This window comes from Chenopodium album, chromosome 4 (assembly GCF_948465745.1).
Source record: "Chenopodium album chromosome 4, dcCheAlbu1.1, whole genome shotgun sequence".
NCBI lineage: Eukaryota > Viridiplantae > Streptophyta > Magnoliopsida > Caryophyllales > Amaranthaceae > Chenopodium > Chenopodium album.
The window spans coordinates 419,855-438,295 of record NC_137837.1 but is presented as its reverse complement, the minus strand read 5'-3'; the positions used below and the strand labels follow the sequence as shown (position 1 = coordinate 438,295).

At 37.8% G+C, this 18,441-nt stretch overlaps 3 protein-coding genes and 1 pseudogene across 3 annotated transcripts; 1 reads left to right on the top strand and 3 right to left on the bottom strand.

Annotated features, from left to right (window-relative positions):
• Window positions 1-291: 291 nt before the first annotated feature.
• On the bottom strand, window positions 292-5,421 carry LOC145628363 (DNA-directed RNA polymerases II, IV and V subunit 8B-like). The gene is made up of 5 exons (XM_081680651.1): window positions 5,280-5,421; window positions 5,059-5,133; window positions 4,602-4,759; window positions 698-792; window positions 292-593 (listed from the first exon to the last, which is right to left on the bottom strand). The coding sequence occupies exons 2-5, from the start codon at window positions 5,129-5,131 to the stop codon at window positions 479-481; spliced, it is 441 nt and encodes a 146-aa protein (XP_081536777.1). The 5' UTR covers window positions 5,132-5,133; window positions 5,280-5,421; the 3' UTR covers window positions 292-478.
• Window positions 5,422-7,350: 1,929 nt separating this feature from the next.
• On the top strand, window positions 7,351-8,551 carry LOC145626190 (feruloyl CoA ortho-hydroxylase F6H1-3 pseudogene; annotated as a pseudogene).
• A 220-nt stretch (window positions 8,552-8,771) lies between these two features.
• LOC145626219 (putative CoA ligase CCL12) lies at window positions 8,772-14,315 on the bottom strand. The gene is made up of 14 exons (XM_081678650.1): window positions 13,869-14,315; window positions 13,635-13,764; window positions 13,285-13,544; window positions 12,996-13,197; window positions 12,702-12,742; window positions 12,468-12,596; window positions 11,760-11,833; window positions 11,363-11,583; window positions 11,103-11,197; window positions 10,803-11,019; window positions 10,557-10,682; window positions 9,753-9,851; window positions 9,415-9,621; window positions 8,772-9,258 (listed from the first exon to the last, which is right to left on the bottom strand). Exons 1-14 carry the CDS (start codon window positions 14,129-14,131, stop codon window positions 9,145-9,147), a joined length of 2,178 nt encoding a protein of 725 aa, XP_081534776.1. The 5' UTR covers window positions 14,132-14,315; the 3' UTR covers window positions 8,772-9,144.
• Window positions 14,316-16,197: 1,882 nt separating this feature from the next.
• Window positions 16,198-18,111, bottom strand: LOC145628361 (constitutive photomorphogenesis protein 10-like). The gene is made up of 4 exons (XM_081680650.1): window positions 17,842-18,111; window positions 17,687-17,760; window positions 17,461-17,608; window positions 16,198-16,349 (listed from the first exon to the last, which is right to left on the bottom strand). Exons 1-4 carry the CDS (start codon window positions 18,032-18,034, stop codon window positions 16,252-16,254), a joined length of 513 nt encoding a protein of 170 aa, XP_081536776.1. The 5' UTR covers window positions 18,035-18,111; the 3' UTR covers window positions 16,198-16,251.
• Window positions 18,112-18,441: the final 330 nt, after the last annotated feature.

Here is an 18,441-nt window from a genome sequence, read left to right as displayed (position 1 = left end):
TTTAAGAAGAACCAGACATCTTAAAGGGGCTATTTTGTCCAAAATTAAATAGGCTTCTTTCAGAACAAAAAGTTACCGAAGCATACAGGTTTCCTCATCTCAGGGAGTTAAAAAGGCATTTAAGAAGCCATGCTACTTGTAGTCATGTAACATATTTCGTATAAGACCTTGTTAGACCAACCAGTGGAGGTTGCATTAGTAGTAAAATACAAACCTGCAACCTTAACTACACAACCTTGTTTCATAAAGCTACATTCATACCATTTCATTTAGCATCAAAATAGAGACATCTAAAATTCTAAATAGTCAATGAATCCATTCAAATACCACAACTAGCTTCTTAACAATATTTTAAAATCGGGCTCGGATATTTGAAAGACAATACCTATGTCAAACCACATATCCAATTCTCAATACATTGTCTGAAAACAGTTTTACAGCTTGACAAGTCAGATATCTGCTCCCATAGTTGGAAAGCTTACTCAGTTCTCTTCATCAACAAGAACAACCTCTGGTCTAGCTGAAAATTTTTGCTGACACTCTTGTCTACCCTCATCATCATTAAGAGTCCACCAAATGAAACAAATATCTCTCTGCAAAGTAAATACACATACCACAATGTTAAGCTACACACAATTAAAGAGAAAAAAAGTTTACAGAGAATAAGAAAATAAAGATAGATCGTCTGAAAACCAACCCCTTCTCTTGTCCTTCATAATCAATATCAGTTATGCGATAAGTTCTCCCATGCATGACATAATCGTATCTGTCTGCTAGTGTTTCCCTTGAGGTCTGAAATAAAGACAAGCTGTTAATTAATCTTCAAGTATAGTACTGGAAGATTAGTATTTAGTAGAAGAACCGAGCTTTTCAATCATACCAAAACAAAAGCATATTTCCTAAATCAATGGCTTTAAGCCCATGGCCAATAAATGGACTGATAGTTTAGTAATAAAAGGGTAATTTCATGCTAATAACCATAGTCCAAAATAAATGCATCAATTACAAGGAATCAGGACTTCAGATTCTACCAGCCCTTCATCATCAAAGTTGAAAAACCCATCAACACTCTGCTGCCTAAGTGTTAGAATCCAACTCCTTTTGATGTATTAGATTCCATTTAAGTGCTTTCCTAGAGTTTAGGTTATGTTTTCTTAGCTTGAGGTCCCATTATTGTGTTACTGTCAGATCAGTGTTCACTAGGGATTCTCCTTGTATGTCATTTAAAGCTCTTTAGAGGGCGAATGATTAATGAAATCTTAAAGCCTTCTACCAAGTGTTGCCTTGCTTTTATGCTTGTTTGTTGTTAGACCTTTATAGATATTGTGTCTTACTTGCATATTAGCTCCCCTCCAACCCAACTTGATGCGCTAAGGACTCGTGGTTCGGACCCGCTTGTGCCCGCTTTGAAGTATCGGCCGTCACAAGCCCCAACCACCCGCACTCCGTCGCCCAGATAGACGTGAGTGCTCCTGAGATTCTATTGCCCGCTTGTGTTGCTTTGTGCTCACAAGCCCCTCTTCCGCTCAAGGCTAGCGTTCTTGCCGCCAAAAGGCTAGAGCGCGCCGCACGTTTCGGGGTCCAAACTCCCGGACCGTGACAGTTGGTATCAGAGCCGAGGCTCAAACCTCGTCGCAAGCAACCCGTGTAGGCACCAAGGAGGGCTACACGAAGATGGAATTCGTAGAAGAAAGGCTCGCTTGGCTCGAGGAGAAGGCGGACAAATGGGCCGAGCTCCAAGTCATTGTACACGAGCAAGCCGAGCAAATTGTGAAATTGATGGCTGACAGAGATGCCCTCCGCGAACAATTGCAATTTGTTCAAGGAAAAGCCGACGAAGCACTTGAGAAATGTGCTACCTTAACGCGCGTTGTGGGCAGAGACGCACTGGGTGTTGGTGCGGCGAAGATAAAGCCGCCCAAACCTCGCGACTACAGTGGCGCTAGAGATGCGAAAGAAGTTGATAACTTCCTCTTCGACATGGAGCAGTACTTCCGAATATGTCAACTGAGTGACGATCAGAAGGTGGATACTGCCATCATGTACTTGTCCGAAGATGCTAAGCTGTGGTGGCGCACCAAGCACGCAGACATCGAAGCAGGAAGGATCAAGATTGAGACATGGGCGGAGTTCAAAGAGGAACTCAAAGAACAATTCTACCCCGTCAACACAGCGTTTGTTGCACGGATGAAGTTGCAAGAGTGCCGCCAGAAGGGTTCTCTTCGCAACTATGTTAAGGAATACTCGGCGATAATGTTGGATATCACAGACATGAATGAGAAAGATCGTGTGTTCAACTTTGTCAACGGGTTAAAGGAATGGGCGCAGCGAGAGATTTTGAGGCAGAATATTGATACCCTCGCTGCTGCTATGTGTGCTGCTGAGAGATTGATGGACTACTCAGTCGGGAAGGGTCGTCAATCCGAGAAGGATTCAAGTGGGACGTCAACACGTTCTAACAGTCCGTCTCCAAGCTCTCCAAAGGGTACAGAGAACGGCTCACGAGTATCGTCCACCACCATTAATACATATCATAGAAGAAGTGGAGGAGGTGATGCCCAGAGACAAACATCTACCCCCTCCCACAACTCAGGAAACTCGAGGGCCGGCGCATCCTCGGCAAACACAAGGGCGATAAACTGCATACTTTGTCGAGGTCCACACAAATGGTGGGATTGCGAGCATAAATAAGAACTTGACAAGATCCAAAAGAGATTGTCATCCATGTCCGTTCAGGAGGCCACAAAAGAGACTAGCAGCGATGAGGAGCCCACATATAGGATGGGTTCCATACGACGCCTGAGTGCTATGAGAATGATAGCACCTCAAGAAGAACCAGAAGTCCGATACCTTTCGGCAATGCGAGTGATGGAGCCTGAGAAGAAGGCAACATCTAAGAAACAAGCTCGCACTAGAAACCCAGAGAAGCGGGAGATGAAGCCCATGGAGTTGGCAACATCCCAGATACACACCCGCCAAAACCAGAATCAGTCACAAGGTTCGAAGCAAAGAGCGACGAGCCCAGAGACACCAAAGAGACACCAAAGAAGAACCTCCCAAGAGGGAGGAAAAGCAGTGGTTGAGCAAACAACGCAGGGCGCGTGCAAGGGATTACAAAGAAAATGGTCACCCAAGAGGCACCAGCCACAACTTGAAGCTCTCCACCACAGTCTCAAGGAAGCAGCTCCCCAACAGATGATGGTGGAAGCAGTTGTCCCCCTTAATTCAACAGATTCCACTCCCAGGAGGAAATTTAGAGATGAAGCTCTCAACAAGATGTTCGAGCCGAGCGACTCCAGAGACAAGCTCCTCGTCAACAAAGAAGATCCAGCTCAAGAGTCAGATAAGATTCCAGAAGACAGCCGCACCAACGGCGCATCCGAAACTTGAGATAGTTTAGGGTTTTCTAATTTTGATTGTAACTTTTGTAAGTCGACGAGGTCATCGACAGCTTAAGTGGGGGAGGATGTTAGAATCCAACTCCTTTTGATGTATTAGATTCCATTTAAGTGTTTTCCTAGAGTTTAGGTTATGTTTTCTTAGCTTGAGGTCCCATTATTGTGTTACTGTCAGATCAGTGTTCACTAGGGATTCTCCTTGTATGTCATTTAAAGCTCTTTAGAAGGCGAATGATTAATGAAATCTTAAAGCCTTCTACCAAGTGTTGCCTTGCTTTTATGCTTGTTTGTTGTTAGACCTTTATAGATATTGTGTCTTACTTGCATATTAGCTCCCCTCCAACCCAACTTGATGCGCTAAGGACTCGTGGTTCGGACCCGCTTGTGCCCGCTTTGAAGTATCGGCCGTCACAAGCCCCAACCACCCGCACTCCGTCGCCCAGATAGACGTGAGTGCTCCTGAGATTCTATTGCCCGCTTGTGTTGCTTTGTGCTCACAAGCCCCTCTTCCGCTCAAGGCTAGCGTTCTTGCCGCCAAAAGGCTAGAGCGCGCCGCACGTTTCGGGGTCCAAACTCCCGGACCGTGACACTAAGGCCCTAAAATTAAAACCTGAATACTTATCACTGGACACTTCAGATTGAGACATTAAACATTACTACTTTAGCATAGAAAACAAAAAAGGCAATATCAGCTAAAATCAGCTCTGTCAGCGGTAAGCACTAAAACACAGTTACACACATCACAATATCAGCTACATCAGCTGCAAGCACTAAAGCACATGCTAGTAAACACATTTTCACTTCTCACAAGATATGCACCAAATCATATCCTACTATGACTCATAAATTAGACCAAGTAAATGACATTATTTCCAATTGCCAAAGACAAAACAAAACAAAGTTCACCCTTTTTGTCAAAACAGTTTCCAGTTTATAAATCTGAAGCCATTTCCAAAGATGCTTGTGACTATCTCCAATTTACTCAGGCCTATAAACAGGTAACATATACATGAAATGTGAAACACTCCATCAATAAGAACAACTCAATTTTCCTCCAACTAAGTCTTATCTTCAACAACTACACACTAGTTGAAGTGATTACAAATGCAATGAAGCAACATATCAGTGGCAATTAAAACATATTAGAAAGAACAAGGTGAGGTTGAGCAACGCAGGAAGAAGAAAGCAATAATAAGACGTTACCTGGTTGTAAAAGCCAGAGTCAGCAACCCCATCAAGATCAAGAGTGGTTGCTAATCCAATGGTATACCTCTTATCTTTGTTGATACGATACACGTCTATGTTAATATCGAGCAATATGAACGCATCAAACTTGTCACTCTGTGCTTCAATTCGAGAAACTACACGCAACAAAAGCAAGAAATACTTAAATTTTTTTCTCGGTTCACACTCAATTGAATACTTCATATGAAATAGGAAACTAGGGATACACGCAACAAAAAGCCACTATAAGCAAGCAAAATTGGGTCCACACTCAATTGAACACCACATATGAAATAGGATACTGGGTAAAGTAGGCATAAACTTTATGGGTAATTGATTTTAGTTAATCTAAGGTTAATAAAAAAAATCAATTTTATCAAAAAAGCAATTGAGTAAAAAAAAAAAATTAGGGTTCTAAAACATAAAAAGGAGGTACCTTTGTCGAACTTCTTGCCATCAGGATCAATTTTGAGAATCTTGAAGATATCCTCGAAGAGAAGCGGCGCCATTGCTAGTTATAACAACAAGAATTAAGAAACCCACACAATAGCTCACATAACTATTGGAGAATAAAGATTAATTTCAACAAACAAAGAGGCTTTTAAGCAGTTTCTGGAAAACCCAAATTCAATTGAAAGATGAGAAAGAATTACTTACCCTATGTCCGGTAATGAAGGGTTTTTCTGACTTGAAGAGAATAAATACAAAGCAGTGAAGACTGAAGAGAAAACCAATGTCGCGTAAAAATATACTCCTATTTCCGCTGGATTCACTTGTTTTTATTGGTACAACCTTTTTATTTAATCAATTAATTAATTATTTATTATATTAATTGTCCTACGATGGCTAGGGCATTAACGGCTTAATCACATTTATTGAACTGGACTGAATTGATTGGAGCTGATTTGAACAAAACAGAGTGGAGCTGAACTGAAGAATTGAATAGAGCTGAAATGAATATTTTATGAGAGAAGGAAAATAAAGATGAACTGAACTGAACTGAAATTAAGCTGAAGTGAACATACCTTAATTGAAAGAAGCCCCGTCATCATAAACAACTAAATGTAAGCCCGTGCGATGCACGGTTTTTTAAATATTTCATTTTGTATATTTTTTTTTTTTGTAATTTCTTAATATTTTTTTGTTTTTATTTTCTATTCTATTATTTTAACATTAATTTAAGGTAAAATATTTTGTTAAATTTTAAATTATTCTTATTCAAATTTTATGTATATAGAACTTGAATATATAGATTGAAATAAATATTATCTCATTCATCGGATAGTTAGATAAAATCATTAAATCAAAATATATTTTTTAATTTCTAATTATTTGTTAAAATAATATAAATCCTAATGTAAAGATAATATAAAAGATAATTTTTGTTTTTTTTTCATAATTTAGATATTAAATTACTATTTTTTGTTTTCAATTCTCAAATTTCATTTGTTAAATTTTTCTTAAATGGCGACTGAATATTAAAATTCTAAATTAATTATAAATCTAATTTTTCATTGGTCGAAATATTACTTTTGCTTATGTGGCGTGCAATGCACGAATTTTTATATACATTTTGTATATAAATATTTTTGTGGTGATCTCTTAATTTTTTTTCTTGCATTATAAGTTTTAAAATTTTGTATGAAAGTATCATATCATCAGATATTTAGTTTTGTAACAAATAAAAATGATAAAATTTAGTGTTCTTAAATAATTAAAATCCTAATAAATTACTATTCGTCGTTTTTACCTAAGTGGCAAAAATTTAAAATTTCATTCGTCACTTTTGTTTAGGTGGCGAGTGATTTTTTTAATTCTAAAATAAAATAAAAATCTAATTTTTGATTGGTCGAAAATATACCTTTTGGCGCTCCCAATGCTCTCCAAAAATGCCTACTTTATTTATATATATTAGATTATTAAATGGCATTTTTGGATATAAATTTAAAAAAAAATCAACATTTTCATAAGTAAATTAACATTTATGAGCCCACAGTAAAATTTATGTCTAACCTTTATGGTGCAATAAAAAAAAGAACAAAAAAATGAATACTATTAACAAGCAGTAACAATATTTTGCATTATTGGACAATTAATACTATTATGTGTAACATAATTTTGTTATTAATTTATTTATTATGAAGTACTTGTATAAGATTTTTAAGTTAGTAGTTACTAAGTGCTTCATTCTAATTATCCAAGTCAAAAACATATTTTCATTGTTACAAGTTAGAGATAGAATCTGTTTTTTCAATTAAAAATTAGTATTGCCCTTAATTATTTAATAATAAAAAAAATGAGTTACAACTTACAAGTATTTTGATTGTTTGAACGTTAAGTTATTCATACTATTAATTAAAAGGGGATAACGTACTATAATAAAGGAGAACTAAATAAATACGAGTAAGTGATTATTCCTTCAAAAAAAACGATTATTGAATAACAAATATACAAGGCTTAGACTGAAATTGAAAGGAGGAAAGAATTGCATGACCTGCCGTTGTTGCTAATCTATTGCTAAATTTCCTAAGGAATTCCAAACAATCTATGCTAATGTATGATCAAATATTCACCAAGCCCTTAAATGTTTGCTGACTTTATTGGAGGAAGATTATTTCAACAAGGTAAAGAACTCAAAGCAAATTTAACTACCATATTATTGAACTCTAATAAAGGATTAGCCTGATAACCAACCAGCAATTTCGCAACTGCACCAAGCTTAAGAGAAATGGATCAACAACTAAGGTTAAAGGGAGAAGAACCAGAAATAGGGGATCTGATAACTTTTCTTGTCAAATCAGGGCATGGAGTGAAAGGTTTATCCGAGATGGAGTTGAAGGACTTGCCAAAGCAGTACATACAATCTCAATCAGAGAGGCCCTGTAATATGAAGATCATGGAAGAGGCATCGATCCCCATAGTCGACGTGTCCAAGTGGGATGACCCAACAGTTGTAAAATCAGTATGTGATGCTGCTCAGAAGTGGGGATTCTTTCAAATCATCAACCATGGGATACCACTTGAAGTACTTGAGAATGTGAAACGAGCAACTCTAGCATTCTTTGCCTTGGCGCCAGAGGACAAGAGGAATTATTTAAAGGAGAACTCTCCCACCAATCATGTGAGGCTAGGCACTAGCTTTATACCCGAGGCTGAGAACGCCTTAGAATGGAAGGATTACCTTAGCCTTTTTTATGTTTCCGATGATGAGGCTCTTGCTATTTGGCCTGCTATTTGCAGGTAACTAACTATTAATAAGCTGCACTATGCAATCACTAATATAAGTCATGACTCATGAGAACACTAAATTCAGCAATATAATCATCTTTATTACCTTCAATGTTTAGGGACCAACTTCTGGACTACATGAACAAGTGCCAAGTTGTAATTAAGTTCCTTTTACAAGTCTTGATGAAAGGACTCAACATCCATGAGATCAACGAGAATAAATGGTCACTTCTTTCAGGTTCCAAAAGGATTAATCTCAACTTCTACCCAAAGTGTCTAAAACCTGAACTTACAGTAGGAGTAGGGCGGCACTCAGATGTGTCCACCTTTACCATCCTCCTGCAGGACGATATTGGTGGACTCTACGTTCGAGCACCTGATGGAGAAAGCTGGGTCCATGTGCCACCTATCTCTGGGGCACTGGTAATTAACATTGGTGATGCGCTGCAAATCATGAGCAATGGCAAGTACAAGAGCATAGAACACCATGTAATAGCAAATGGAAGTAAAGATAGGGTTTCAATTCCCCTGTTTGTGAACCCAAAACCTAGCGAGGTGATCGGACCTCTAAAGGAAGTTTTAGTACAGAGTGATGAGAAACCCAAGTACCGGAAGGTGTTGTATTCTGATTATACTTTGTACTTCTACAAGAAAGCTCATGATGGCAAGGGAACCCTTGATTGTGTTAAGATATGATCTTTCCAGGCATGAGAAAAACAATTCAGAATTGAATGAAAAAGAATACAGGATTACTTTTTAAGACCTATAAGCTTGGATACAAATGTAATTATTATTAAATCTTGATTGTATTGTATTACAGAGTATGTATTTGAAGTTTGAACAATAATTGAAGTTTAAGTTACAAATGCTTGTATATAGTAATTATAAAGTAATAAAGATGTTGATGCTTGATACAGCCAGTACCTATACCAAATTTTCATCCCACTCAGCTTACAGATCAAGTCTTTGCTCGGTATAAATAATCGATGCAAGTGTCAAGATTTAAGCAGCCAGACGATTTAGGTCATTTATCAGACACATTAAACAAGTGTACGATAAGCAAACACTGCTTTCTCTTATTCAATAATTGCACGATTTTAAATAAACATATATGACATCATTATTCTGTTGCAGTAAAGAGCAATAACATGTTGCATTGCTGAACTACTTAATCAAACACTGATTTCCTATACCAGTATACATTTTCCGATCCAACACTTATCTATATTTTATACCATCATGGTGGAGGGACATATATACTTACTGAAATGCAAAGCAAGCACAGCTCATTACTTCAAATCCGGCTTCTTACTGATAAATCTTGCTTCACTTGTTCTCTCAATACTCGCCTCAGTAATTTGTTTGTGACAGTTCGTGGAAACTCCGGAAGAATTTTCACCAAGCTCACCTGCCAGTCAATAATTAGGTGAAAAAAGTCTTATCAAATTGACAACTAAAGTTGTGCTTTTCTGAAGCTTTCTTAATTTCCATACTCTGTCACTGCATTACCACTATTCAAGGCATAAAGAGAAACGAAATTATTCAAGCAAAGGAGATACCACACCTTAAAAAGAGGATTAAGGCTACGCTGAATTGCTTTTGAGAACTGTATCCTTAGCTTTTCTGGATCAGCATTGATTCCGTCCTTTAGAACCACACATACAACCAGCAGTTCAGGACCACCTTGTGGTGGAGCAGCACCAACTGCTGCAGTCTCCAACACCCTGTCATCAGCCTGGTTGCATGCCCTCTCAATTTCAACAGAACTTGTCTGCACCAAACAAAAAAAAACTTCTTACGTGTATAATGGTTATTTTACAAGCACACCATCGATCATTCTACCCCCCAATCATTACAACACAAGTTCTGTAAGTCCAGAATAAACTCATAAATTTACTGTACCTTGATACCACCAAGATTCATGGTATCATCAGCCCTGCCCTGTACAACAAAGTACCCTCCAACACTTCTCTTAACAATATCTCCATGTCTCCTGAGGCGCTGCATACATAAAACTCACAAGTCAAAGCTGTAAATGATTAAAAAAAAAAAAAAAAAACACCAAGGCCAGGCCACGGAGCAATTGGGTCTTGTATGGATTTTAATTGGTAAGGTTCATCTAGTCCTCTTGTCTTCTTTTTTATTTTTTTTAAACATATTTAGATTGTTGACAAAACCAAGTCCAGCCTCTCCACAAGTTTTGAACCAAGCGTGAGTGCAAGATTGAGCTTACTGAGCCAAGCCTAAATCTGATAAGCACGGGATAAGCTTGACTCATTCACCCTCTCAACCTCCACCCCCCCCACCCCAAAAAAAAAAAAAGATGCAGAAATCATTCAGTTTCAAAAGACAGCACTCATGCGCAACAAGTCTAGTAATAAACCAAGTTTTCACAGGTTAAGATATATTTGGTGTTGCAAAAATAAGAACATAAACATATATTTTCTACGAGGATTCATAGCAAAAAAGAAAGAAAGTTCAAAGCTTTATAAAGTTCAAAAAAAAAAAAAAAAAAAAAAGAAAAGAAAGGTATCAACTCTGCTTTCTGTACTTTTTGATTATATCAAGCATTAAAGTAGTTCATTTGTAAACCATGTCTTTGGGTTGGAATCAGAAGATCAATCAGCCATGCCTCAGTTCATGATTAGTGTTTAGATATCTAACCAGCATAAAATTATACAGTTTTATGTTGGAAGAAGCATATACCATTCCTTTGTATAGAGGCATTCCCTTGAAATACACCTCATTATGATCAGCATTCAATAATCTGTCTGTTGCTCCTGGAAGCAAAGGAAATAAAGCCACTTCACCTTCACATGATTGATCATCTGGCTGCAAAATGATATATTACATATTATAAGTGGTTTTAGCTTGGCATGATAATCAATAGAATATCTGTACAGTGCAGATTGACCTATAAATATTAAATAATTAAACCTAGAAGATGCTTACATAAGGATTGCCACAATCATCAAGGATCACAAATCCTGTGGACATTGTTGGAGTACTGAATGTCCCAAAGGCTTGCGGTTGCAGCAGACTGCCTTGAACATAACTTCCTGCTAGCTCTGTGCCTCCACAACATTCAATGACCGGTTTATAATAAGCCCTTGATGAAAGCCAAAGGTCATCATCTACATTGGAGGCTTCTCCAGAGGAAGCAAATGCTCTACACAGGATCACAGACAGTCTTCTTGAGTACAGAACCACCAATTGACGAAATAAAATTATAGAGTTGAGTGTGAATACTACCTTATTCTTGTCCAATCTAGACCATCCATACAATGTGTATTTCTCCAAGTCTTCACAAGACTTGGCACAGTTCCCAATAAAGTAACCCTAGCATCCTGAAGTTAAGCAAGCTTCTGAGTTACACCTCTAATAGCATACTACTATGCATAAACAAGTTTACGCATCCTCATAAACAATATATCTCCTCAAGCACCAAAGACCAAAAGGCATTGTTGGTCTGTAAGATTTATTAGTAAGAGGTAGAAAGCCTAAAGCCAAACCTGAACAAATTTTCCAAAACCCCGCCCAAGAGGTGATCCATGATATAGAGCAAGAGTTGCACCGCTCAAAAAGCATCCATAGAGCAATATAGGTCCCACCACCCATCCTAAATTTGTCGGCCAGCACATGACATCTCCAACTTGAACATCTGAGTGTGCCCATGAATCAGCAGCAGCTCGGATTGGAGATAGCTGAGTCCAAGGTACGGCCTTTGGATCCCCTATTTTTCAAAGATTTATCAAGATCACATAGCACAACAGATACATAGGGTAAAGGTAGTTGATAAGTCAAGCCAATCATCAAATCACTTACATATAAACATATCCAGAGAATATTAAAGGGGGGTGTATGTGGGGGAAGAGTTTATGGTGCTTATTAATGATAATATCTCCTTACCAGTTGTCCCAGATGAGAAGAGTATGTGGGTTATAGAATCCACTGGTTGGTACACTGGGGAGTATTCGTGAGGTCTGTGCAAAATGAAATAAAAATAAGACCAAACTTGAAATGAATAATAAGTAAAGGGATAGGAAGAAAAAAAAATGCGCACACACCAAAGGGAACAAATGCACTCAAACCTACCAAATGCCTAGCTAGCCTGTTCTGCAGCAATCACAATTAAACATTACTTTGCCACTAACCAGCTTAGACATTTTTTCTTTAAAACAGTTACAATGATTTGTTTTCAGGTAGATGAGGTTAAACCAGCCAGGAATGTTCTTTCAAGACTAACTCCCATCCTAAAGGTCTGCAATACATCACACCCCATTCACTCCTTACACCTTATATTATCAGTCCAATTACATTTTCTAATTCCACCTTATCTGTCAACTAAAATAATAAGGTGATACTGCTAGCTAGTTTAAACCACCAATATAACATTGCAAGAACGAAAACAAAGCCTTAGTCCCAATATGATTTGGAGTTGGGTAACATGAATCATTCAAGGAATCATTCTGTGAAAAGTTAAACAAAATTAGTACAGAGATCCAATGTAATAGTACTTGTCAAATTATATACCAATAAATACATAAACATCTCCTTGATTTGTGTGAATAACCCCTCTAAAGATATGGTGTATCAATTTTGAAATGGAGGGAGTACCTCGTGGTCTGGCCCCCTCGCGCTAGAAAATCTTTCCACAATATGTCCTGTTTCCTTAATGACACATCTACAGATTCCTCCACAGCTGGGACCACAATAGCAATGCATGGAGAAGCTTCCAAAACTCGGCTACAATGGTTGAAATAACCATAGTTCATCAAACACAAAAGTTGCTTCCAAATAGAGTTGATTACCATGCAAAATCAAGAATTAATACAGAGAAGAGGCATTTACCTATATAGAGGAAATCTTCGACCTCCTCTTAAGATATAATCCTGATATAAGATAAGAAACCTTAATCATTGCCAAAAAGTAGCACCATAGATATGCAATACAGAAAACAAGGAGTATCCAACAAATTAATTCGACCAAGCACTTTACCAACATAACTCCTGTATACCTTTCATCTTTATGAGTTAAAGTAACATCCTAACTAGAACTCTGTTCACTCACTTGTAACTAGGCAATAAGCAAATGTTGCAGCAGCGTAAGTAAGAGTATACACATTAAAGATAATTGAAAACAGACCTGAGTAAAGATACCCTTAGCTTTGGAAATACGCAAACGAGTAGCAATTTCCTTTGCAGCAAAACTATCAGCAATTGATACAACAATACGACCTGACAGAATTATTGCCAGATATATGATCACTGCATCAGGAGTCATTTGCATATCAATTGCAATGACATCACCCTTAGCAAAAGTAGCATCCAAAGCATTAGCAACCAACCTGCAAACCATGTTATAAAAATCTCAGCCCCAATAAATAGATAAAAATGAAGAAAACAAAGACGAATTTGGTTATGTAAGAGCATACATTACTTGTTCTCGTAGTTGTTTCAAAGTCAATTGCTGAACAGGCAAATGATCAGCTCCTTCAGCTCTCCATACAATAGCCACACTGCTATCCATTTTCCTAGGATGACTTATAGGTAACAAACAACACTCAGCTATATTAAGAACAGCACCGGGAAACCACACTCCACCGGGTTTCGAGTTGTCTGTATCATCAAGTATACGCCTTGGCGGTTGACGAAACCAAATTGAAAGTTCCTTTAGAACCAAGGACCAATAAATCTGAAATATAACATGAAACAAAGTTGCTGATTACTGATTGCAATGCTTAGATTTGATACAATTTCTGTGAATAGTTTAGGAAGAAGAGACCTCAGGATTATCAACAGTGAACTTTTGAAAGGTGGAAAAACTAGTAATAGGATCCTGGTATGACTTCCCCAATAGCCTAGGACCATGAGCTTCCATCAAACGACCCAAATTTGTATAGCAAGATTCATATCTGCCAAGTAAGTCAGATAGCGTAATTTGAATTAGTAATGCGACAACTAAATCCGAAGAAACAATACTCCGTAATAATATAATAGTGAATAAAAAAGAACATACGGGGAAGGGAACCAGTAAAGAGGAGGACCGAGGACAGAAGAGTCCCAATGAGAGTAGAGCGTGTTGAAGAGGAAGAGATGAAGAGAGTGAGGGTGTTGGGGTTTAAGCAGCTTTCTGGCGACCACTTCACGCCACACCTCAGCCGGAGCACGGGTGACATCAGCACTGGATATTATATGATGAAGGGTCTCATAAAAGATGTCGGCTTCTTCAACACTCAACCCAGCGGAAATCAGTTGGTTTCTTTGAATCAAAATCTCCATTATAATCTGTTTTTAAAATTTCTGAGATGAAAAGTATAGAATAGAAAGAAAAAGAGAGAGAGAGAATAGGAGATGAAGAAGAAGGGGGTTGCCACGTGAATAGTTGATAAATCACAGCATTGACCACTGCTTAATGGTGAATGGCTGATTATACACGAGTTTATATTCTTGGATATAGGAATAGAGGTAGGTAGAGATGACTATTTTATTTTATGTGTTGGTATCAACTACGAGTATAATGACTAATGAGCAACAGCCAACAGAGCTTGTAAACTACGGACATATTTAATTTATGCGAAATTAAATGCCTCATATTACTCCGTATCATATTAGTGATATGAAATGACAGTATTCCGGTATTTGCCAATATACTCTTTGTGAAATTCATGGTCAACTCCCGTTTAAAATATATATATATATGGTCAATTCAAAGGCATGTATTTAGACAAATTATAAATATTGCCCATCAATTTGGAATGAAATACGAGTAAATAAATAAATAGCACTAGAGAGTAAGCTATATTAGCGTGCCTCCAACACTAACAATATTTCAATAATTCTGTTCAATTCAATTCAGATAACCAATTTGGTTTTATGTCTGGGAGATCTACTATGGAGGCAATCCATTTGATAAGACAAATGATGGAGTTTTATAGGGTAAAGAAGAAAGATCTTCATATGGTCTTTATTGATTTAGAGAAGGCATATGACAAGGTGCCAAGAGAGATACTTTGGTGGGCAATGTTGAAGAAAGGTATCCCACGAAGGTATGTAGACCTAGTTAAGGATATGTATCGGGATGTGTCAACAAATGTGAGGACATGCGGAGGGTTGACAAAAGATTTCCCTATTACAATCGGATTGCATCAAGGGTCTGCATTAAGCCCTTTTCTTTTTGCAACGGTTCTAGATGAATTAACTAGACCAATTCAAGATGAGGTTCCATGGTGTATGTTGTTCGCGGATGATATCGTTTTGGTGGATGAGACTAAGGACGGGGTTAATGTTAAGTTGGAGCAATGGAGGCAAAGGTTGGAATCTAGAGGGTTTAAGCTAAGTCGGAGTAAGACTGAATATTTGGTATGTCGTTTTGGCACTCAGAGGGGGACAAGCAATGAAGTGGTGAGTTTGGATGGAAAGGATTTGACCATGAGTGAATGTTTTAAGTATCTTGGGTCGATCATCCAGAAGAATGGTGACATTGATCAAGACGTAACCCACAGAATTAAGTCAGGGTGGCTTAAATGGAGAGCGGCCACGGGAGTGTTATGCGACCGCAGCATTCCCCTACAGTTGAAGGGAAAATTCTACAGGACTGCCATAAGACCAGTGTTGCTCTATGGTACAGAATGTTGGGCTTCTAAGAAAGAGCATATTAAAAAGATGGAGGTTACGGAAATGCGCATGTTAAGGTGGATGTGTGGAAACACTTTAAGAGATAGAATCAGAAATGAGGTTATTCGCAAGAAAGTAGGTGTGGCAGACATTGCAGATAAATTAAGGGAAAATCGTCTGCGTTGGTTTGGACATGTAAGACGGAGACCCGTGGGTGCACCGGTGCGAAGAGTGGAAGAGTGGGATCATGGAGGGATTAAACGAGGAAGAGGGAGGCCAAAAATGACTTGGTTGGAAGGAGTGAGGAAGGATATGAAGTGCATGGATTTACGTGAGGATGAAGTTTTGGATCGTAAGGGATGGAGGAGAAAGATTTATGTTGATGACTACACGGAATAATCATATTTGGTTCATGTTAGCCGACCCCACTTTTGGGATTAAGGCTTTGATTGATTGATTGATTGATTGATTGTTCAATTCAATTCAGCTCTAATCAGTTCAATTCAGTTTTTAATTTTCTTCTCATAAACAATTCATTTTAGCACTATTCAGTTCAACTCCAATCAGTTCAATTCAGCTCAATAAATCAAAACAAGCCCTAAGTTCAACCTAAACGGACAAACATGAGTAACGACATGTTTTTAGAAACCTTCAACTAGTTGTTGCTACAATTGTACAAACCTCTAGAATTAGCTAACATATTGGACATGCATTTCTTCTTCTATATACGTACAAAGGAAGTAAGTTCCAAGATATCCCAAATCTTTAATCTTTCATTGCTCCTTTTATTTTGCAAACCGATGCGTCCATTCAGCAGCAAGTTCATCATGCCTTTTCCTATCAACCTGGTATAAGTGTGCAATGGAAGGCACCAGAGCATTGTCTGCAGACAACACTTGTGTCAATATTTATCTCAGGCCAATAAGTTGGATGCAAACAGCACAGAGAACAACAGCAAGTGTGCCAAACATGTTATATCAAACAAAAACAAAAATCATAAAGCGTGCCGTGTATAACACATTTATTTTCTAAAAAGTATTTTTCTTAAACACTTTAAAAGCTCTAGTTACTATAAAAACAATTACAGAGCTATCTTAAAGCTATTGAGCCATCACAAGTTTTAATCAGAGCCAAGAGTAGCTTAGATGTGAAGAAGCCAAGGGCCATGTGAGATCCCTAGTCCCTAAACCATGTCCAATCTGAAGCAGTCAGCAACTAAGACTCTGATAGAATACACCTACTATGAAAATGCATACTGAATTCACAAAGTGCTGACTCAAAGAGAAAGAGGCATTTTGCCAAAGGAAGCCTTAGAGCCTTTTCACCAGTACCTAGACTTTCAAAAAAATGGAAGCCTTAGCTTTATTGGAGACAAAATACAAGCTCTGGCCTCTGAATGGTACTAGCCTCCCACTCACATATATCAACTTGTAATGAACCAACCTAAAGAGTGAGGTGATGAACCTATTTGTCTCACCCGAGCCACCAATATGGGTTTACATGAGGAGGAATCAACATGAAAGAGGAGGAGACAAGCAGCAGCAATAAAAGGGGGGTTGAAGACACTTGAGCAAAAGAAGACAAAACTAATTAAAAGATTACTAAGAGGTTTGAGTGTGTGACAGCATGGAACTGAATTCTGATACTCTTGATCAGTAGAGGACAAACAGTCAAATACAATATTAGGTTAGTTTTTTGTAGGTTTGATTGATTATAAAAAGGAAGTAGTATAGCAGATGTTTGTGTTTACACACCTAACTAGTTCCCATCCCCTAAAATCATTCTGTCTCCTAATGAAACTGAATTCAGACAGCTCTTGAACCACTAGAGACTAGAGTTGACAACAGTTGAATAGAAGTAATTGGAAAAATAAGGAAACAAAAGGTGGCCTGGCTCATATTCACATTATCATAACTTGACAATAAAACTTAAGAGTAACAGCAAAGCCCCATAAAAAAAAAAAAAAAAAAAAAAAGAAGAAAGGTAAAACTTACATGGGTTAGGGGTGAGAAATAAGGATCTAACAGCGAGTAGGAGCTCGGAGATAGTTAGGGCTGGACTCCAGCCATCCTTCAAAATGTCCAGATTAACGTTGCCGGAAGAATCGACATTACAGTGATAAATTCTTGTTTTAAACATCACCTACATTCACTAAAATTAACAATATAACAATCCGATAATAATAATAATTGGGAAATGACAAAAGAAATGAGTAGACACCTTGGGAGGTTTAAATGGGTAATCATTGGGAAACAGAATGTCGAGGAAAAATATACCGCCTTCATAAGGTGTCCCTGAGGGAAAACACAAATTCAATTGAATTGAATGTTAAAGAATGAAACCAAAATTGAATACTAATAAGAATGAAAAAGCACCAGGAGGGCCGAGGAAGGTGGCCAGCCAGTGGTGAAGGCTGTCGGCGATGGGGCCGGCGGAGGAGAGAGGAGGAGGATGGGATTCCAACTCTTTCAATTCCTTTCGTATTCTCTTTACTGATCCCAACGTCGTCGACGCAAATGATGTTCTTCCTCCGCCGCCACCTCCGATGCTGCTCCCGGTGTTCATCATCACCTTCTTCCTCTTCTCTCTCTTACCCACCTTTTTTAATACGGAGTCACGGGATAGAATTTTTTTTTTTTTTTTTTTTTTGAGGGGGAGACTTCTAATTGTTGTTTTTTGAGTTTCATTAATAATTTTACTAGTTTTTTTTTTTCAAAAATTTTACTACAGTAACTACTCCAGTACAAAAATTTGATTTAACATACAATTATTAAAAAAATCGCTACTTACTCCAAATTTTTATTTTTGCAACACTTTCTATATTGATGCAAATGCAATTCTACTTTAAAAATATACCCCCGTAGCAAATACGGCAAAAATTTAATTTTTTAGAGGATTATCATCAATATCAATCTTTAAAAGACTCCAACATAACTAACACATTGCTTAATCATAGCTAATACCAACTGAAAACA